The 22,036-nt window shown below is 41.1% G+C and overlaps 1 protein-coding gene across 7 annotated transcripts in view; it reads left to right on the top strand.

The window, feature by feature from the left end:
- myh14 (myosin, heavy chain 14, non-muscle) overlaps positions 1 to 22,003 on the top strand; it is a 33,694-nt gene extending 11,691 nt beyond the window's left edge. For 2 of the 7 annotated variants that reach the window (XM_044208701.1, XM_044208698.1), the window contains 39 exons: positions 33 to 44; positions 1,221 to 1,313; positions 1,424 to 1,487; positions 1,855 to 1,953; positions 2,120 to 2,263; positions 2,366 to 2,580; positions 2,676 to 2,828; positions 3,186 to 3,359; positions 3,703 to 3,876; positions 3,974 to 4,088; positions 4,887 to 4,955; positions 5,957 to 6,162; positions 6,282 to 6,403; positions 6,696 to 6,765; positions 6,845 to 7,005; positions 8,004 to 8,112; positions 8,583 to 8,714; positions 8,831 to 9,037; positions 9,204 to 9,341; positions 10,366 to 10,489; positions 10,751 to 10,922; positions 11,037 to 11,249; positions 11,429 to 11,573; positions 11,654 to 11,860; positions 12,042 to 12,146; positions 12,396 to 12,548; positions 12,795 to 13,043; positions 13,128 to 13,241; positions 13,331 to 13,429; positions 13,516 to 13,728; positions 13,819 to 13,980; positions 14,070 to 14,198; positions 14,312 to 14,400; positions 14,493 to 14,616; positions 14,746 to 14,954; positions 15,779 to 15,887; positions 16,405 to 16,577; positions 16,769 to 16,792; positions 17,948 to 22,003. In XM_044208701.1, coding sequence (XP_044064636.1) covers positions 33 to 44; positions 1,221 to 1,313; positions 1,424 to 1,487; positions 1,855 to 1,953; positions 2,120 to 2,263; positions 2,366 to 2,580; positions 2,676 to 2,828; positions 3,186 to 3,359; positions 3,703 to 3,876; positions 3,974 to 4,088; positions 4,887 to 4,955; positions 5,957 to 6,162; positions 6,282 to 6,403; positions 6,696 to 6,765; positions 6,845 to 7,005; positions 8,004 to 8,112; positions 8,583 to 8,714; positions 8,831 to 9,037; positions 9,204 to 9,341; positions 10,366 to 10,489; positions 10,751 to 10,922; positions 11,037 to 11,249; positions 11,429 to 11,573; positions 11,654 to 11,860; positions 12,042 to 12,146; positions 12,396 to 12,548; positions 12,795 to 13,043; positions 13,128 to 13,241; positions 13,331 to 13,429; positions 13,516 to 13,728; positions 13,819 to 13,980; positions 14,070 to 14,198; positions 14,312 to 14,400; positions 14,493 to 14,616; positions 14,746 to 14,954; positions 15,779 to 15,887; positions 16,405 to 16,577; positions 16,769 to 16,792; positions 17,948 to 18,137 — 5,460 coding nt within the window. In that variant the 3' untranslated portion in view covers positions 18,138 to 22,003. The remainder of the gene's footprint in view (positions 1 to 32; positions 45 to 1,220; positions 1,314 to 1,423; positions 1,488 to 1,854; positions 1,954 to 2,119; positions 2,264 to 2,365; positions 2,581 to 2,675; positions 2,829 to 3,185; positions 3,360 to 3,702; positions 3,877 to 3,973; positions 4,089 to 4,886; positions 4,956 to 5,956; positions 6,163 to 6,281; positions 6,404 to 6,695; positions 6,766 to 6,844; positions 7,006 to 8,003; positions 8,113 to 8,582; positions 8,715 to 8,830; positions 9,038 to 9,203; positions 9,342 to 10,365; positions 10,490 to 10,750; positions 10,923 to 11,036; positions 11,250 to 11,428; positions 11,574 to 11,653; positions 11,861 to 12,041; positions 12,147 to 12,395; positions 12,549 to 12,794; positions 13,044 to 13,127; positions 13,242 to 13,330; positions 13,430 to 13,515; positions 13,729 to 13,818; positions 13,981 to 14,069; positions 14,199 to 14,311; positions 14,401 to 14,492; positions 14,617 to 14,745; positions 14,955 to 15,778; positions 15,888 to 16,404; positions 16,578 to 16,768; positions 16,793 to 17,947) is intronic. The other 5 variants (XM_044208702.1, XM_044208699.1, XM_044208704.1 and 2 more) reach the window with 4 other exon arrangements.
- Positions 22,004 to 22,036: the final 33 nt, after the last annotated feature.

The raw sequence follows: 22,036 nt of genomic DNA, 5'->3' as shown, positions 1-22,036 counted from the left end.
AAAACTTCATTTTTTCCCCCACAATTCGTCAGAGTATGCAATATGTGAGTATGAACGTATTTAGACAACTTGGGGTTTATTCAATGGGGGTCACATTTTTAAGAAATGTAACTTTCCATGTACAATAGAATATTTACCAGAGCTCATATGATTCTCGTGATAAATGACGAGAATCATGCCTTCTGTGCATAGTGCTTTTCTTTTTTACGTTTATCTGAATAAATCCTGTCTTTGTGGGTCTCTAGTTTTGGCATGTTTTATTCTATTCTTCTCAGTGGGCTGAGGGTTGGCTTCCCACTCCCAGTGACTTGAAAATGCCACAGGTTTTTACTTACCCTTAGAACTGTGAGGCATTTCTGCTGTAGAGATGGTTTTAATCACATAAACTATACAGTATGTGTGTATGTTGAATGAGTGCAGATTCGGTTGTGGGAGTGGGTGTGGTTGTCATTGGATTGCGTCCACTTGTGTGTGTGTATAGCAAGTGAACAAGGGTACACACTTAAATATGTAGTTTTGTCATTGTGTGCAGTGTATACTATAAAAAGTGCTGACCTCTTGCTCTGTGTGTGTTTGTGTATCTGCCTTTGGTGTTGGCTGGCTGACATTCCTTGACAGTTTTTACAGTATAACCACCTCCTGTAGCAACAGTAAATCCCCATCACTGGCTGCTGCTGCTGCTGCTGCATCAACAGCTGCTGCTGCACTGGCAATGCGACAACTGCAGTAATGCATTGCAGCTAGCTAGTATAATATGTAGCTTATGTACGATGTTAGCATCTAAAGCTGCGGCTTCCTTCTGCCCTTGTTGTTCTGCAACAGTGGTTCTCAACTGACTCTTGTTAGTTGTTTTCTAGAGATTGACTTTTAATAATGTAGGAGATTTTAATAAATTAAACATGAAACAGGATTGATGCCCTTATTTTTGATTGCTTAACTAATGAGGGCCCTTAACACTTATTGATGTTGAGAATCATTTGTTACTGGGGCTGGGAATGGTGCGTGTTGTAGATGCTATTTTGGGCCCTAAAATGCACCATTTTGTGTCACTGCTCTTCAAGGATGAGTCATGCATTTTTTACATAACAGATCAGTAGTTACTCCAAAGAGAGCAGGATTAAATGGTGCATTTTAGTAGACAGGCCCTATGGAGGTCTTTTGTTGAGGCTCTTATCTTTGTAGTGCTGTGAAGCTGAACTGACATCTCCTTTGTGTCTCAGGGCGAGCTGGAGAGACAGCTGCTGCAGGCCAACCCCATACTGGAGGCCTTCGGCAACGCAAAGACTGTCAAGAACGACAACTCCTCTAGATTTGTAAGAGCAGACTAGACACTTTATACAAACCTCCTGAAAGTTTTATTGTCAGTATCATCAGTTTGATAATTTACTATAGAAATTAACTGAAACTTTTTCTTCTTCTTCAGGGTAAATTCATCCGCATTAATTTTGACGTGGCAGGGTACATTGTTGGTGCCAACATTGAGACCTGTATCCTTTTACATATCTTCAAAGTTTTTGAAAGATCGATACATTCTTGCTGTCTAAGTAAGCTGCTTAATTTACAGCATAGTTGGGTGAAAAGACTTTGTCCATTTATTATGACCCCTGTGTTTATTTGTGATGGCCTATGGTGCTTTCTGAAACTTCATGTTTTTGGGAGTACTTGCTTGTAGGTTGTTCATTTGTAAAAACGTGCAAAATTAATTGCTTATTTAAAGATTTACATATGTATTGATATAACATATATATATATATATATATATATATATTCTCTAATTTGAAAAGGATAAATCGCTAGAAGTAGACCAGGACTAACTAGTTTCGGCTGTACATGTCCATGACGATATAAATCCAGACCTCCTCGAAAAGTCCCGGGCCACCCGTCAGGCTAAAGATGAGAGGACATTCCACATCTTTTACCAGTTGTTGTGTGGAACTTCAGAGGAGACAAGAGGTGAGCCAAAGGACAATAGTCGACCAAAGTGTGATAATGACATACTGCTATACTACAGAACATACTGTATGTTATTCTGGTGAAATGCCTGTCCTGTAGTAATTCATGTCTTTTCTACTTAGATCTATCTCTCTATTTCACCCTTTTTTTCCCCCATCATCCCTAGCGGACTTGCTCTTAGGAACTGCTGATGAGTACCGCTTTCTTAGTGGAGGATCCATCCCCGTTCCTGGTCAGAGCGATTCAGAGAACTTCACCCAGACCATGGACTCCATGGCTATAATGGGCTTCACCCCAGAGGAGTCGATATGTAAGAGAGGGGATGATAGAGAAGAGAGAAAGTAGTTTGCTTCTTGCTTTTTTGATCCTTGCTATAAATCACCTTCCCTCTCCCTGTCTTAACTCTCCGCAGCCATGCTTAAGGTGATCTCTGCTGTGCTCCAGTTTGGGAACATTTCCTTCATGAAGGAGAAGAACCAGGACCAGGCCTCAATGCCTGATAACACAGCTGCTCAGAAATTGTGCCATCTGCTGGGTATCAACGTGCTGGAGTTCACTCGGGCCATCCTCACTCCCAGAATCAAAGTGGGTCGAGAGTATGTGCAAAAGGCCCAGACGAAAGAACAGGTAAGATCTTATGTGCATAGACATTTGTAGTCATACAGATAAACAGACATTTGTCCCTGTGAAGTGTGTCTAACAGTGTATCCTTCTTCCTCTAGGCTGACTTTGCTGTGGAGGCCTTGGCGAAGGCCACATACGAGCGTCTGTTCAGATGGCTGGTCCACAGGATCAACAGAGCTCTAGACCGCAGACAGAGACAGGGAGCCTCCTTCATAGGCATCCTTGATATCGCTGGATTTGAGATCTTCCAGGTTTGTTCATGTAATGACGGTTTGTTTGTCTGCAGTAGGTAATTTGTTCAAATTTAACATAAGGGATGAATGACGGTGGACTGCCTTACCACAGCATTAGTTCTGAAATGTTTGTGATAAGGGATGTTTCATTTTTCAAGCCTGTGCGAGCGTTTCCCTTTATTTCTACTTTTTTGAGGACAGGTTACAGTTAGTATTAGGTTCGGGCAAGCGTTATAGGCATGTAGTGTTATTGTCTGTAATCAGTATATCACAAACAATAGGCATACAAGCATGCGCATGTTCTTTACATGTTACATTACATGAGTTGATGATTTATTGAGTCTTTGTTTGCGTCCCTAAATCCCTCCTCTGCAGCTAAACTCCTTTGAGCAACTGTGTATCAACTACACCAACGAGAAGCTGCAGCAGCTCTTCAACCACACCATGTTCATCTTGGAGCAGGAGGAGTACCAGCGGGAGGGCATTGAGTGGAACTTCATCGACTTTGGCCTGGACTTACAGCCCTGCATTGACCTCATCGAGAAACCAGTACATACACACAAATACACAGGGTGTTTTTTGCATTTAAATGATGAGAATATAGATGCTGACACCTATATTCTCATCCATATTTAGTTCCCGTACAAATAGCATGCATTGTTTGGTGATTGTAGGAAAATAGCATGGTAAAGTTTAGGTTACCCACAGAACCTGTTCAATTCACCACACTAGACCACACCCACAGATGAAGGGATGAAAGTGAATGATATTTATGATTATAAATAGAAACATGCAAAGCACACTCTCACATGCTTTGATTCCTTATTCCTCTTGAATTATAAAGTCCACATTTCACTCACAATAAAGGTTGTTTTCCCCCTGTCTCTGTTAGACCCATCCGCCTGGTGTTCTGGCCCTGCTGGACGAAGAGTGCTGGTTCCCCCGGGCAACAGACCGCTCATTTGTGGAGAAGCTGTCTGCTGAGCAAGGCAGCCATCCAAAATTCTTCCGATCAAAGCAGCCACGCGGGGAAGCTGACTTCTCCATCATTCACTATGCTGGCAAGGTATCACATAATTTTTTAACATCTTCCACGTCTGCCATCTTTCCCATTCAAAGGAGCCGAGTCAAAAATATCCCCTGCCCTCCGTAATGTCTCTCAGGTGAACTATAAGGCAGATGATTGGTTAGTGAAGAACATGGATCCTTTGAACGACAACGTGGCGTCTCTTCTCCATCAGTCGTCAGATCATTTCGTCTCAGAGCTTTGGAAGGAGGGTGAGACTGATTTACTCTCACGTTCATTCACTATCATGTACAGTAAACCCTTAATTCATGGACTTTTTTGTGTGTAAATATATATATATATATATATATATATATATATATATATATATATATATATATATATATATATATATATATATATATATATATATATATATATATATATATATATATATATATATATATATATATATATATATATATATATATATATATATATATATATATATATATATATATATATATATATATATATATATACATATATATATATATATATATATATATATATATATATATATATATATATATATATATATATATATATATATATATATATATATATATATATATATATATATATATATATATATATATATATATATATATATATACATATATACATATATATATATATATATATATATATATATATATATATATATATATATATATTTTGACTTGAAAAATGTATGTAAGAAACTAAAAAAATTTTTTCAAGCTTGTCAATTATAAAGAATGAAGCTTCTGGTGCAAAATGTACTAACTTTACTGTATTTCTCTCTCTTCTCTTTCTCTATCATGCAACTATTTTATCTATCTGCTGTCTCTCACTTTCTGCTCATCTCTCTGTTCTTCTTCCTTCTTGTTCTGTCCTGTGTTTGCTTGGTCTTTTCCCTTTTCCTTCTGTTCTTTTCTCTTCCCTCTCCACTAATTTGGTCCTCGCTTGGGCTCCTTCTTTCCTTCCCTCTTATTTTTCTCCCTGCGCCTTCCTTCTTCCTGCATCAGATATTCAAACTCTTCCTCGTGTGTACTTCTTTGACTCCTATGCCACACTACAGGCTAATGGCTCCGACAGTAGGTTTCTCTCCTCCTCTGCGTGTCACATTCCTCACTTCTACCTCTGCTTACATTACTCCTTTGTTTTCTGTTTGCCCAGTTTTTGATTGTTGTGTGCCTTTTTGTGTCATTTTTGATTCCTTTTTAGTTGATCTTTGTGCTGTAGTGTTAATTCTTTTATCATATTGTCACTGTGCTGTTAGCGCAGTTGTTCTCTCTTTGCTCTTTCACTACGTTTTAAGCTTTTAGTGACAGTGCTGTGCTTGTGTGATGTAGCTTTTTCCATTCATAAAGAAGTAATTCACCTTGGTTTTGTAGAAATTCGACAGTGTCAAGGTAGCAGCATGCTCTCGATTAGTCACAAAAAATTCAGGATCACATAAGGGTTGTGTTGCACAATATTGCCACAAACAACTAGAGCGGTTTTATGAAAACCAACCATGTGCAGTCAGAAATGTGATCCTGAATGAGCTCTAGAGATGCAACATATTGGCACACAGTGCTAACATTTAAAAAGCTTTAAATAGCAACCTCAGTGATGAGGCAGATTGTGGAATTGGAAATTTCGTGACATTTTTGAGTATATCACTCAATTCAACAGTCAAATCAGGGACATAATAAATCATCATGATCTTGTTTTTTTAAATGATAGACAAACCTGTAGTCATGCCTGTCCAGACATGTACAAGGTTAAGCTAGAAAACCTGTTATGCTCCTGCACTGTACTAAGCCTGTGCATGTGTGTCTTACTGGCCAATATGAGTAAATACCATTGCCATTGGTATTTGTTTTGAAACAATATGATTGCATCTCTAATTAGCTCCAAATCCATTGTCCACCATCTGTTCATCATCTGTCCAGAGACTTAATAACAGATGTGAACTCATAATGCCATGACATTAGTATGACATTCACACAGACATAACCATGCCAAATCAAGTCTGGCAAACCCTCTTTTCACTCCACTAAATTTGTTATTGTTGCTGAAACTGAGACCCCGCTCTGTGTTTTTCGTCTAGTGGATAGGATTGTGGGTCTGGACCAGGTGTCGTCGGGAGAGAACAGTGGGCCGGTCACATTCGGAGCGGCAGGACTGAAAACGAAGAAGGGAATGTTCAGGACTGTTGGTCAGCTTTACAAGGAGTCTCTCACGAAGCTGATGGCCACACTGAGGAACACCAACCCTAACTTCCTCCGCTGCATCATCCCAAACCACGAGAAGCGGGTAAGACAGGAGGACTAAATGAGGGGGAAAGGGCTAGACATGTCTGAATTAAATTTTCCATTTATTTCACTCTTTACTTTCTCCATCCCTTCCTTTGTCTCACTTCCTGTCTGTCTCAGGCCGGTAAGCTGTCCCCCAACCTGGTTTTGGACCAACTGAGGTGTAATGGAGTTCTGGAGGGGATCCGTATCTGCAGACAAGGCTTCCCCAACCGCATCCCATTCCAGGAGTTCAGACAGAGGTGTGTGTGTGTGTATGTGTGTGTATGGGTGTGATTGTATTTTTTTATCACAGAAGAGACTGGACAAAGGACTCCAGTCAACTACCTTTCATAACCACCTGTCTGTCTCGCTTTCTCTCTCTCTCTCTCTCTCTCTCTCTCTCTCTCTCTCTCTCTCTCTCACACACACACAGACACTAAATACCTCATCAAGCACTTTCTCTGGCACCTGCTAATGACCTTTTTTACACATCCTCAGTTTTGTGTCTTTTGCTCAAACACACACACTTAAAAAATCACATTTGTCTTCCAGATATGAGATCCTGACTCCTAATGCTATTCCTCGCACCTTCATGGATGGCAAACAGGCATCAGAACTCATGGTGAGTCATTTTTCAGTAGCTATAAAAATACAACATGGTGGTCCAACCACTGTTAACTGGACGCTGTTTTCTCATTCAGATCAGGGCTTTGGAACTGGATCACAACCTGTTCAGGGTGGGTCAGAGTAAAGTCTTTTTCAGAGCTGGAGTCCTGGCTCACCTGGAAGAAGAAAGAGACCTAAAGATCACAGACACCATCATACGCTTCCAGAGCGCCTCCAGAGGCTACCTCGCACGCAAGTAAGAGTATTACCTAAGTGTAAACATTAGCAGAGACAGAAAGCTATGATAGACACAAGTGTATTTAGTTTGTAAGCTACACTAGCCTACTGTACATGTTGTTTTGGTGTTTTTGACTGTACTGAATTGTTGTTCCTGTTGGTAATTTGTAATATTTGTTATACATGAATTGTCTTGACTTAACTTGAGTCATCAGCCGCTCAACAATCACTTATTTACTAACTGAAGCTAAAGGGATAGGAGAAGACAAACATCTAACACTGGCTTCTCTGTAAGGAACGCTCGCTTGCTGCTGTTTAGGAGGCAGTTTTGTGTTTCGCTCTTAAAGGAGCATCAATATTTAATCTTTCGTCAGCCCCTATCAGTGAATCAGGAATTGCACCAGCATTGACAGGTATTTGGCACAGCTTATATAAGCCTGTAAACAACATAAATAATAAAGTTGTATTTTTACAATGGAGGCTCACTAATTGGAGGTAATTGAAAAAAATGTATATTTATTGATTCATCGTTTAATTAATCTGGAATAACAAGAATTTACAAGTTTATTTGTATAGCACATTTCATACACAAAGGCAATTCAAAGTGCTTTACATAATGCATTAAAACATTGAAAAAGAAAAACGGTATAAAAACATTAAAATGCAAATTTAGTGTTATTCGCTTTTTTGCTTGACAACAAAATATCTTGTGGTACCAGTCACTCAGTGTTAGTACTGCCCCATCACTGAGCAGTGTAAACCTGTCAAAGTAATCATTAAGTTGTTGATGATGATTAATGACCCAGTCAAATTCCCGCAGATGTTATTTTCTACTGTAGTCTAGCAAAAAAAAAAAAAATCATCATTTGTTATGGGTAAAGAAGAGCTAATACCTGACATCTATTTAATTTCTATGTCTGAAAGAACGATTCGCCACTTTCACTTCATTTCAGAGATTAATCTGCACACGCACATGTATTTTTGTGGATTTATTGTTTCATTGTTATTACGTCTCAGAGCCTTTCTGAAGAAGCAGCAGCAGCTGAGCGCGCTGAGGGTGATGCAGAGGAACTGTGCTGCGTACCTTAAACTAAGGAACTGGCAGTGGTGGCGGCTGTTCACCAAGGTACTGTGCACACCACTACATTACAACAGAGATGTGAAATATACAGTGGACACATCTGCAAGTGATCACTGACACGGCTGAAAAGTTTCAATTTATTTTACTCTTTTTCTACGTTGATTTCTTTTAGTTGCACTTGTAAAACAAACTTGCATTGTTTAAAAAGTTGTGACAGTAAAAATGAAGAAGAGAGATACTAGTTGAGATTAGATTACTAGTTGGTGCAGGTTGGATGACATCTCACATCCCAGCTCACAATAAACAAACTTATTAACTAAAGCAAAGGCAACTGGATTGGGTATTAGAACCTGGCAATAGAAAAAATATGTTGTAAAATCCATACAATGACTTTAGGTCCTTGACAAGGTGAAAGAAAAATTAAATCAGCCTGATGCAGGAAATACAATCATAGGGGATACAGGAATGGGGATGTCCTTCACATTGACCTCTGACCCTTGCTCTCTGCCAACCAGGTGAAGCCCCTGCTGCAGGTGACCCGGCAAGATGAGGAGATCCAGGTTAGGGAAGCCCAACTCCAGAAGGTCAAGGACAGTCTCACCCGAGCGGAGCAGAACTACATAGATCTGGACAGGAAACACGCTCAGGTAAACAAACCTCCACCTTGTTCTGCTGCCTGTTACCCCCTCTGCTATGAATCAGTGCCTCGCTCATCACTCTTCCTTCTCCTCCTCCTCCTCCTCATCTCTATGTCACATTCTAGCTGATTGAGGAGAAGGCAGTGCTGGCTGACCAGCTGCAGGCGGAGGCAGAGCTGTTTGCAGAGGCAGAGGAGATGAGGGCCAGGTTGGCCAGTCGTAAACAGGAGCTGGAGGAAGTGCTGGGCGAGCTGGAGAGTCGATTGGAGGAAGAGGAGGAGAGAGGTGTACAGATGACCAATGAGAAGAAGAGGATGCAGCAGAATATACAGGTCAGGAGATTAAGTAAAGTCAGTGAACTCTCCAGAAATATGTAAAAAGAAACTAATACCAACTGACATAAAAACAAAAGAAAATCTGTTACATGAGAACTGAAGTTAAATTAAGGCTGTCTTTCCCTTCCCTGCATGCTATTAAATTGTGTCCTCTCCTTGTCAGGACCTGGAGGAGCAGTTAGAGGAGGAGGAAAGTGCCCGACAGCGCCTCCTGCTGGAGAAGGTTACCTTAGAGACCAAAGTGAAGAGTCTGGAAACGGACCTGCTGAATGCAGTGGAGCAGAGAGACCGACTCAGCAAGGTGGACATCACATTAGAGCTTTATCATCTTGAATTGTGAATTAGTGATGCACGGATCGGCTCTGCCGTCATCCGAATCCATATGTACGCATCAATCATCCACCTGCCACCCACACAAACAAATTATTTTCTCCGATTTAGAGACCTGCACCTGCATGGACATTTCACTCCACCTCTACCGGTCCCTGTAGGCTTGCCTTTTAAATTATGTCGAGCATCACAAGCTTTCCAAGTGATTTTGTGTATTACATGTATACATACATACATACATACATACATTACATGTATGAGTGTTTTCTTTAACAATTTACTTTAATGATTAGAGAGGCTGCTATCAGTCATTTTTAACGTTTCCATGTGCGCAGTAATGTCACAGCAAATATCGTGGGACATTTAAGCAGCAAAACTAAAAACTGTAGTTATAAACTTGACAGGACAGAGGAAACTCTTAAATTAGAATTAAACTTTTAGCTTCTGAAATACATTTTTTTAGATAGATCTGATGGAGCTCAGGATTTATCAGGAGGACGGCTGCTTTACTCCAGTTTCACTGCATGAACCTGGACTGTGTGTTTGACCATTTGGATGTGTAGAGAACACAGAACAATAATTAACATTAGATCCTGACCGATCCTTTCAGCGTGTCGGGAGATTAAATAAACAATGATGTTACACTGCTGTGTCTCGTGCGTAAATGCAGAACAGCTTAATGGGGAGACGCTTAACCCTATTTCACCTGTTCGCTATTAATCAGAAGGTACATTTTTATGACCCGGCCCATCCGATCCGCATATTATCCATGGTGCCTGCGGATGTAACTGCGGTCCGCGCATCACTGGCGTGAATGTTAGATAAAACATTCACTATAACAACAACCCACATATATACAGTATGTATTTTGTGTCTGCTTGGTCCTGTGCTGACACTTTTATGTCAAATGAAAAACTTGTTTTGTACATCATGGTATACATGTTTTTATACATGTTCCATGATCCACTGCTATATTGTTATTTTTCTCTGAGCAGGAGAAGAAACAGTTTGAGGAGCGTCTGAGTGAGGTGACTGATCAGCTCACAGAGGAAGAGGAGAAATCCAAAAGTCTGAACAAACTCAAGAACAAACAGGATGCTGTCCTCGCTGACCTAGAGGGTAACTGTCCTAATGCCATTGTGTAATCTCAGTATCAAGTAAACTAATTATCACCATCATTTTAGCCATAGCTAGAGGAATCTTACATTTTAGCACATGACTTAAGAATACAAAGCAACCTCCCAAACTTGTCATTCACAGTCATAATTCACCAGTAGTTGACTGGTGACTGGCGGTATCCCGGTTATCCAACTTTGACTCAATATTTTTACTGTCGAAATCCTGCGATCTGTAATCTGTCGCTTCTACAATCGTGTGTAGAGCGCCTGAAGCGTGAGGAACAGGGTCGCCTGGAGCAGGAGAAGTGGAGGAGGAGGATGGAGAGCGAGTCGGTGGAGGCCCAGGAGCAGCTGTCAGACCTGGGCATGCTGGCCGCTGAGCTCAGGGGCAGTCTGGCTCAGAAGGAGAAGGAAATCACCACCCTGCAGGGCCGGTGAGACACAGGACGACATGTAACAGACACACAGTAACACAAATAAAAGCTTGTCATGGATTTTTCTCACCTCACCCCTCCCTTAATTAGTTTGTCTTTCTCTGTTTCTGTCAGGTTGGAGGAAGAAGGAGCGCGTCGTGCAGAAGCTCAGAGGGCGCTGAGGGAGGCCATGTCCCAGCTGTCTGAGCTGAAGGAGGAAGTGGAGAATGAACGAGGGATGAGGGAAAGGGCAGAGAAACAGAGGCGAGACCTGGGGGAGGAGCTCGAGGCTTTGAGAACTGAGCTGGAGGACACTCTGGACACCACCGCTGCCCAGCAGGAGCTAAGGTAAATGATATGAACATAAATTATCATAAAATTTAGGCTTTGAAATTCCCGTTTTGTGTTTCTGTTGTCAGATCAGGACTGAAAAAGAAAGTATACTAAAAGGGCAAGAATTAGAGAAAATTATTAGCGAATATTTTTAACATCAACCCTTTGACCCCCTTCCTCTTCCATCTATACAGGTCTCGCCGGGAGGCAGAGTTAAATGAGCTCCAGCGGTGCATTGAAGACGAGACTCGCCGCCACGAGGCCCAGCTGTCAGAACTCCGAATCAAACACAGCGCTGCCATAGACAGCCTCCAGGAACAGCTGGACAACAGCAAGAGAGTAAGAAGAACACACAAAAACAGGTGCACCTGTAAACATGCACCCTTAGCTCAACATGTGGCGTCCATGTTCTCTTTCAGGCACGTCAGTCCCTGGAGAAGGCCAAGGCAGTGCTGGAGGAAGAGAGGCAGAATTTGACCTCCGAGCTCAAGAGCCTCCAAGGGGGCCGCATGGAGAGCGAGAGAGGCCGCAAGAGAGCCGAGGTTCAACTGCAGGAGCTCAGCGCCCGACTGGCTCAGGCTGACAGAGAGAGGGAGGAGAGGGAAGAGCGAGTGCACAAGCTACAGGTGCAAACAGATACAGATACAAACGCACTTATATTAAACCTTCAATTCATATGTTTTGTTGTTAATTTTTGCTTTGTATGTTTTAAACTAAAAGAAAATCAGATTCTCTTTCTGCCGCAACGAGATCCTCTTGTATTTTTTCTGATAAATTCACCTTTATCCCCACTCTGTCTTTTTTCAGTGTGAGATTGAGGCTATCTCCAGCAATTTGTCCTCCTCTGACACCAAATCCCTTCGGCTCTCGAAAGAGGTCAGCAACCTGGAGAGTCAGCTGCATGATGCAAAGGTAACAAACTGAAAACACACACAGACACCAGGGTGGGGTCAGGTGTGATGTTAGGCTTTGACTTTTGGGCTACAGCCTCAGACACTTATAGCACTTTCTCCTATAGTTATTAGAAAGACATTTGTTTTTAAAACATCTTGAATTGAGGAAAATGAAAGAATTGGCTCCAATCCTGACTCAAAAACACCCACACATGCACAGACTGTCACCAGGCCTTGGCTGACACTCATGTCTTTTCTTCTCTCTCAGGAATTGCTGCAGGATGAAACGCGTCAAAAGATGGCTCTGGGCTCAAGGGTGCGAGCGCTGGAGGAGGAGAAGAACGGACTGATGGAAAGACTCGAGGAGGAGGAGGAGAGAGCCAAAGAGTTGACCCGGCAGATTCAGACTCATACACAGCAGGTAAATCAGAGACCCACGCAGGCTTTGTTTAACTCATCTCTTTGAAATACATGTTAATCAATTTATGTTATTCCAGACCATGGTCCACAGCAGTAAAAGATCAAAATTACCAGTACAATATCCAATATCACAATATCCAAAGTAGACTAAAGATGTAAAACTGGTGGTTAGATGGTTTTTGCTTCGTGAAGTTTCAATAAATACACCCATGACATTTATATACACCTCTCTGCTCTACCTCTGCAGCTGGCAGAGCTTCGTAAGCAGTCAGAGGAGGTGAACACTGCGGTGGAAGCCGGAGAGGAGACGCGCCGGAAACTCCAGAGAGAGCTGGACAGCGCCATCCAGAGGGAGCGACAGAAGGAGGAGGAGAAGGATAGAGTGGAGAGGCAGAGGGAGCGACTGAGGGAGGAGATAGAGGACATGACACTTGCCCTGCAGAGAGAGAGACAGAACTGCACAGCCCTGGAGAAGAGGCAGAAGAAGTTCGATCAGGTCAGAACCTCAACAGTTTGCGTTGAGTAAATATTCTTCAAATGTCTTCCCTTGACTTCTAACTTTGTCCCCTTCACCCCTCAGTGTCTGGCTGAGGAGAAGGCGGTGAGCGCTCGGCTGGCAGAGGAAAGGGACAGAGCGGAAGCAGACAGCCGAGAGAAGGAGACAAGATATCTGGCACTTTCCCGAGCCCTGCAGGTAAACTAATTGATAGCAGACAATACAAGAATGTTTGTCATGTATCTAAAATTGTGGTGATTAATCTTCTTGTGTGTTTCTGTGTGTAGGAGGCCCAGGACCAGAGGGAAGAGCTAGAGAGGGCCAACAAGCAGCTCCGCCTGGAAATGGAACAGCTTGTAAACCAGCAAGATGATGTTGGCAAGAACGTAAGAATCTTCCTCTTGGGACAACCTCTGTTATTTCTCTGTCTCAGTCCTCAGTGAGTCAGCGCCTCTTATCTGCTCTTCGTTAGGTCCACGAGCTGGAGCGGACCCGGAGGACCTTAGAAACAGAAGCCCAGAACCTGCGAGTTCAGACGCAGGAGCTAGAGGAGGAGCTGTCTGAGGCGGAGAACTCGAGGCTGAGGTTGGAGGTCACCCTGCAGGCCCTCAAGGCTCAGTTTGAGAGGGAAATAAGCACCAGCGAGGAGAAGGGAGAGGAGAAGAGGAGGGCGCTCAGCAAACAGGTAGAGAGAGGAAGGAGAGAAGAAATCACAGAAGGTGTTGTTACTGTTCCTCTCTCCAAATCACTCAAAATGTCCTCCTTCCTATGCCAGGTGAAGGAGTTGGAGATCCAGCTGGAGGAGGAGAGGAGTCAGCGGTCTCAGTCTGTGTCGTCCAAGAAGCAGCTGGAAGCAGAACTGCAGGAAGCCGAGGCCCAGGTGGAGGCATCCACCCGTGGAAAAGAGGAGGCTGTGAAGCAGCTACGGAGGCTGCAGGTAAAACAGAAATCTTCCCACACATAAATATTAATTTTCTATACTTGTCAATGGCATGCATTTAAAAAAACAATCTATATTCATCACAGGGTCAAATGAAGGAAGTTCTGCGTGAGCTAGATGAGGCCAAGTTGACTCGGGATGAGGTGATCGCACACTTGAAAGACAGCGAAAAGAAGATCCAAACACTGGAAGCAGAAGTCCTGCAGTTCACTGAGGTGCGTATATTTAACTGAAACCCAGCAGAGATATGAAGATATAATGCTTTTACAATGGCATTTGTGTTCTAAGTGACTTTTAAACCCCTGTGTGCATTCGTTTGTCTGTGTAGGAGCTTTCTGTATCAGAGAGGCAGAGGAGACAGGCTCAGCAGGAGAGAGATGAGATTGCAGATGAGATGGTCAACAGCAGTTCTGAAAAGTTAGTATCACTTCACTACAGATATACTATGTTAATCGTTGTGTTGTTGATTGGATTTTTGTCGGTACTACTAAAACTGTTTGTTTGTCCAGGACGGCACTGTTTGAAGAGAAGCGGAGGTTAGATGCACGAGTCAGTCAGCTGGAAGAGGAGCTGGAGGAGGAGCAGAATAACTCTGAACTGCTAGCGGAGAGACAAAGGAAGACTGCTCTACAGGTGCGGTAGAAGTACCTGCACACACACACACACACACACACACACACACACACACATCCACCACTCTCTCTGTCACCTGTTACATGAATGTAAGCACACCTCATTATTGCCGCTCTGCTCGTGGTCCAGGTGGAGACTCTGACGGTGCAGCTGCAGGGAGAGAGGACTCTGGCCCAGAAGGCAGAGGCGGCTCGGGAGCAGCTGGAGAGGCAGAACAAGGAGCTGAAGGCCCGACTGGGGGACATGGAGGGAGCAGTGAGGGGCAAACACAGGCTCAGCGTCGCCGCTCTCGAGGCCAAGATAGAGTCGATGGAGGAGCAGCTGGAACAGGAGAGACAGTGAGAGATACAGACACACGTGCATTAGTACCGATAATATGTTTGAAAGAAATACACTTTAAAATAAAACCTTTTCCCTGTTTCCCAAACAAAAAAATAATGAGGGGCAATACACCAGGGGCAGTGCAAATTTTCTACATAAAGTTTACTATATATTAAAAGTTACTTTCTCAAAGTAATTTACATTATACATTATTATTATACAAACAACAGAGAAAGTCCAAAAATAGAAAAACAACTAAACAACAGAATTCAAAAATCACTGACAAAAACATGTACTATGTAGTACTGAATAAATACTAATTAAATAATCTTATCGTATTCTTATCTTTTCCTTTCCAGGCTTTTGAGACAAAGTTAGCAAACTTAAACACATCAAAATTAAACAGCCATTCCAATTTTTTGCTCATCTGGACACCAGAATATTTCAGGGTTTTGTCGAGACATTTCATGGAACATTAACTCTCTTAAATCATCACAATATGTACGGTACAAAAGAAAATGAAACTCACTTGCCACCCAAATCACACAGCTCACACAATTATAATAAACACTCAAAATTAAATTTGCAACTTTTAAGGCAGGTCAACAGTTTCCAACAATGAGACATACATGTGGAAAATGGGATGTGCAATCATCTAAAATAAAACCAATCTTAGTGTTACAAATTGAGCAGTGTTTGCAGATTTGTAGTTCATTAAACCTTCCACAAAAACTAGTAGAAGGCCCCTAAAACACAATTAGAATGTAATGTTTTGCCTTGATAGATGTCTTGAATTGCTTGCTGCTACATGTAGCTCATAATGAACTTTTCTGTCTCTCAGGGAACGAGCCATGGCCAGCAAACTGGTGCGGAAGACAGAGAAGAAACTGAAGGAGGTGATGATGCAGGCAGAGGACGAGAGGAGACATGCAGACCAGTACAGAGAACAGGTAAGAAAATTTACGTTATCCTGACTTCATCAGCTAAGGTGAGCCACCAGAGGATACACAGAACAGTATAGCCAAGGACAGAGCATTAAATAAAAATTGAATGGTGGTCAGTTCGGCTAAGCTCACTGCTCTAATTTTATAAAGTGTTGAAAAAAATCATTCTCAAATGAGTGATTTATCTGGCTCAGTCCAACCTAATCCTAATCCCGCCCGGCATCTGTGTTCATTGTGAAGGTAGAGTGTATTCCACTCCAAAAAATAAATCCCTCAACCACAGCAGAGACACTGACTCTCCTCCCAAAACATCATCGGTGATAATCTACCAGGTTTAATCTGACTCCTGATCCCTATCAGCCCTCCTGCTCCCAGACTAATCTCTCTTTTTATATATCCGTCCCCTTCTCTTCTCTTCTCTTCTTGTTCCCCTCTTCTCTCCGATCTCATGTGTCTCACCCCGACCTCTGCAATACGCTCCGTCCTTTACCTCCGCTCCACCCCCACCCCCACCCCCCTCCAGCTGGATAAGTCAATGGTCCGCCTGAAGCAACTGAAGAGGCAGCTGGAGGAGGTGGAGGAGGAGAACTCTCGCTCCAACGCCCAGAAGAGGAAACTGCAGAGGGAGCTCGAAGAGCTCACTGACAGCGGTCAGAGCATGACGCGAGAGATCACCTCTCTCCGCAGCCAGCTCAGGTAACCACGTGTGTGTGTGGGTGTGTGCATCTATTTTCTGTTTGAATGATCATCATTTATTGTTATTTGTTTGTCTTTAACCCCCTCATTAACTTTATATGATTTGTTTTGCTTTGCTCTTTCGTTGCATCCGTTTGTGTCCATCTAACACTGACAAACTGTCCATCTGTCTCCGTCACACCAACACTCAGCATCCCTGAATGGAGACCAGATAAGTAGGTCACTGTGTGTGTCATATTTTTATTATTTGTGTGTGTTGGATATTTTTTATTATGCATTTTATCTATAGTTACATAACATGGTATTTAGGTGATTTAGTAATTGTTGCTAAACAAGTGTTTGCTTATTATTCCACTGTTATTCTGCTGTTCTCCTCAGAACAAATAGCACCTGAACAATATTTTTGTTTTATATCTTTGTAAATTGAGAATCTTTGGGTTTTGGACTTTTGGTTGGACAAAACAAGCAATTTGGAGACATCACTTTGGACACTCTAAACTTGTGATGTGGCATTTTTCACTATTTTCTGACACTTTTTTAGACTAAACAATTAATTGATTAATTGAAATACACAGTTTATATAATATATACAATTAAATATAAACAGATTAATCGCTAATGAAAATAACAGCCTTAGTTTTAAGTAATTAATATTATGTTTGAAAAGTGTGGTTTGTATTATATTCAAGGACTAGACATTTACTTGTTCGCAACAGCAGATATTCTTTTTGAATGCAGAAAGTACCAGTGTAACACCGCCTCCTACAAAGAATATTGCATTATGGGTTGTTTGTACCCTTAATGTTGCTAGGCTAGTGAGTTTAGAGTTAGTCAGCCCTAAACGTGTTAAAGAAGCCCAGTTAAACCTACAGGTGTTTCTGATGGCTCCTGAAAAGGGTTTTGCTGACTTCCTGATGAGTATAAAGTAAAGTCAAAAGAAGTTTCCGACGTATTTACTGCTGAAACAGACCAGGTACAGATTCATCAAGAATTACCGGTGTTGTGCAATGTCACGATGAGGATCACTCGGAAACATGATAACAGCCAGAGGAAATCATCCTGACAGTGAAATTGAAATTTACGTTTAATGGAAGGATTTCATGTTTCACTTTTACAAGGATGAGGACTCTTCTTTTTGGACTAATATTACCTTGGGGACTGATAGGAATAATCTAAAAAGTCTAAGAAGTGCTTTGTATCTTCAAAAATGTTTTTTCCAAAATCATGTGTTGGGAAAGGGGGGGTGGACTTACGATCAGGGCCGTCTTATATTCGAGCCAATATTCGAGTAGTTTTCCAGAGAAATCTTTGCCTGCACTCAGCTTGTTCACAGCTGGACAAACTGTAACTCTCTCTCTCTTCTTGTCCAGACGTGCTCCGTTGCCCCTGGCAATACGTGGACGCAGAGCGCTGGTCGACGACCTCTCATTGGAGAACTCTGACTCAGAGGAGCCCCCCGCCTCACCGACCCCCTCCTCTGGACTCCCAGGGACCCCGACTCCCTCCTCTGAACACAGCCTGGATCCTCCGCCGCCCTACAGCGTCAATAACGCAGAGTGACCCACACATAGACTCACATAATGTACTCACCACACACACACACACACACACACACACACACACACACACACACACACACACACACACACACACACACAAACACATGCACACATCTGCCTCTCACAGCCTCGACCACTCAGCGGTGAAGGAGCGACATGCACACAGTACATCACAACACTGTAGTTTATAAAGGTAAACAATTTGGGATGCACACATCTGGCGCTATAACTATAAAACAACCTCACTGACAAACAGAAAAAGTGTAAAAATTAGATTTTACAGAGGCAACTGGAATTGATTTTTATTTTATACCAAACTGTGACATAAAAAAACAACATAACAAAGACTGGAAATTTCTACATTACATCTCTGTAATGCACTTCTGAGAAACTAAACTACATCTCCCAGAGTTCCAGGGGGAAAGTGAATTATTATCAACTAATGTCATGATGCTGTACAGTAATTAGAGGGCAGAAAACATTATGATGGTCATGTCTTTTACATTAGGAGGTATTTCAAAACTAAGCCATGTTTAAGCCTTTGATGAGGATTGAAAATAAATACAATCTTATTTCACAAAGGGCTGCTGGAGGGTGAAAATACTTCTGAAAGGTGTTAAGACAATCTATGTACATGTTACATAAAGTAGTCAATGAGAGAAGTTAAATACACACATGGAACAGAGGATTCACATTTTTACAAGTGTTTATTAAGTGTAAATGTGATTTCTGACATTTTCGTGTCAGTTTAAAAAACAAACGAGAAACTTGAAATCATCTGAAATAACAAAGATAAAATAGTGGAGGACAGACAATATGAAGACAATGGCGGACATCTTGGGTGAGTTAGCAAAAGAGAAATGGCAATTAGTAACCAATATTTAATTAAATTGGAAATGGTTGATCAGAAAATGGGAAGCATTACAATAAGTTCCATAACATATTGATCTCATTTTCATATACTTTATAAAAATTGTAGAGACACAAATAACTGACCACAAAAGACAGCCTACATGCAGTACAGCTGCACTAAAGTTGTATTAAGTGATAAATCCTTTTTCTGTAGATTAGAAACGGTATGTTATTAGACAAAGCAGTAGGTAGTATTAGATAGTTTCTTTAACTAAAGTCTTCACATATTGCTTCAGAAATTTGTATAATTTATATCCAATGTGAACTTAAGTTATTGATCGCTGGTTATTTTCTGTACGACTCCGTCTTGTGGGGAAGCATGTTAGTCTGATTATTTCTGCTCCTGCTGGCCCTGAACTTGGTTACATTCATGGTTCAGACTTGTTTCAGTCAGTGTCATAGCATCAGGTCTCAGAGGTGAATTTGCATGGAAAACCTTTCTGGTGGATAACTGGTTTGAGTGTCTACCACAGCAGCATAACTACAAACAACCTGTGGAGAACTGTATTAATTGATATTTTTATCCAAAGCAGAACAAATTGTGACTATGGATCTCTTTTTTTTTTCTTCTTGTTTTAGACTGATAAACACATCACATTTTATTTTGACAAGCATCTTGTACATTATAATTTATATTTTTACTGAGTAACTGTGTAAATTATTGATCAAACAAAGATTTTGTGTTAAACCAAATGGTGGGCGTATGGATGAGAAAAAGGGACTTAAATTAGTAGTAAACGTAGAGTAGCTGTAGAATAGAGTAGATGACAAGGTTTTCTACTATCATCCAGTGACTTAACTGGAGTTATTCTTAGTAGAATAAACTCAGTCTCTGCTCACAGTTCCTGTGTAGACGATTGTAGAATAACTGAACACGAGATTCAAAGCATTTTCAGATACTAGTAGTATTAGATCAAAAATGACAATGGAGGCACTGAGGAATTAATTTTTATGAAGCAAACCACAAGTAGAACAAAACGTTGATTTTTTTTTACCCTAGCTATCAACTCAAAATGACATGCGTGTGTGTGTGGTGTCAACCAGACACAAGCATCTTGATGACCCTGCTGTGAAACAGACAATGTTTTTGTCAGACCTGGTTTTAAAGATGTTTTTCTTTAGGTGAAACATCTCCATTTTCCTCTGCATGTTTTATTTATTGTTTAACAGATGATGGTCTTTTTTCAATTTTATTTTTGCTTATGACCTTCTTCAGCACCTGTTTGCCTGTCATACCTTTAAGGCTGTCCAGGAAGTTAATGTGAAGTCTAGTTTTTGACTGAGACACACATAGCAATGTTTTCAAGGAATAGTTTAACATTTTGGGAAATTCGCTTTCTTGCGTGGAGTTAAATGAGAAGATCGATACCACTTTCATGTCTGTACGGTAAATATAAAGCTACAGCCAGCAGCCGCTTAGCTTAGCATAAAGCCTGGAAATGTGGGAATAGCTAGCCTACCAGCACCTCTAAAGCTCAACAATTAACACGTGTATTGTAAAAACAAGTTGCGTTTTTACAGGCGGTTTTACAGGCAGTTATGTGCTGGACTTTCTCTTGGCCAAGAAGTAGTACGGCACATAACATGCCTATAAAACTACTACTTGTCGTTTTTACATTTAGTGTTTTATAAGAATTAAACCTACAAGATAAAATGTTTCAACTGGAGAGCCTTTGAAGTGCTGGTATGTGGGTTTTATTACCTGGAGGCAGGGCCAGGCTAGCTGTTTCCCCCTGTTTCCAGTCTTTGTGCTAAGCTAAGCTAAAGGTTTTCTGCCAGTGGTTCCATATTTTTTGTACAGACGATGAGAATGATATTGATCTTCTCGTCTAACTATGACAAAAAAAAGCAAATAAGCCTATTTCCCAAAATGTAGAACAATTCCTTTAAACTAGAAAGAATGTCACTGGCGCTTTAACTTTCAACTGGAACTAAAGAAAGATAAAGATTGTGTTGCTGAAATCACAAATGTTCCTGGAATTGCTCTGAATGTTTTCTTTTGATTCTGGTTATGTATAAACTATATGGCAAAGGATTAATGATCATGTTTGGTGTTTACCGTTGATTACGCACAGGACCAGTTCAGTAGTTGTCAGTAATCAGTTGTCATTACTGCTCCCTCTTCTTCCTTCTGATTTAAATTAACAGGTGTATATTTTAATGAAACAAAGCTAACATCTGCACTGACAAAACAAACAATAAGCATGTACAGTCCTAACGTCCCATGTGTATCCATATTTTCAGACATGTTTAGCTTTTTTTTCTTTCTTTTTTTGCCATGCCAGGTTCATCATGATTCGCAGTTAGTGACAGGTGAAGAAAGATCAAACCAGTTGGGTCAAGAAAGAATTTGACTACTGACAACATATATTAAACACCCTATTAAAGGGCTTTATTTTTTATTTTCTGTATGTACAATTCTTTTGTTTTAGCAATATGCAAAGGATTTTTGTTTGAAGCTTAGTTTTTTAAGATATTGTGTAAATGCTGCACTTTACACATTACTAGTGGAGATAAACACAGCCAGACGTTGTCATTACGTTACGTCTGCCTTGTCGGGTTGTTATTTATCTCAAAGAGGCCGACATAGCATTAAGCCAAATGAGCTGACATCACGTGACACGATACAATCTGTCACTCTGAACTGTTCACTTAAATGTCGTATCAACGTCTAAACGTGGCGACTTTGTTCACGCCTTGATAGACCAAAATCTGAAGATGGGTGGATTGAACTGCTGGAACGAGAACAGATGAGTTCTGTTAATCTGTAGCAAGAAACAAGGCCGGTGCTTCTCTAAGGTGTTATTTTTCTCTCTGTGTTTGTTTATGGCTACTGTGGAACTTGAAACATTTTGGAAAAATGTGTTTTATTGTTTTAGCCTTTTTTTTGTTAATGATGCTGTAATTATAAAACATCTGACTGGGGTTAACTTTAATATATGTCGTTGATTTTGATCTTTGTGTGTTTGTGTTTCTTTGAGATCACAC

Source organism: Siniperca chuatsi, linkage group LG9, assembly GCF_020085105.1.
Source record: "Siniperca chuatsi isolate FFG_IHB_CAS linkage group LG9, ASM2008510v1, whole genome shotgun sequence".
NCBI lineage: Eukaryota > Metazoa > Chordata > Actinopteri > Centrarchiformes > Sinipercidae > Siniperca > Siniperca chuatsi.
The sequence above is the reverse complement of the archived record's forward strand: the minus strand, read 5'-3'. Positions and strand labels throughout refer to the sequence as shown.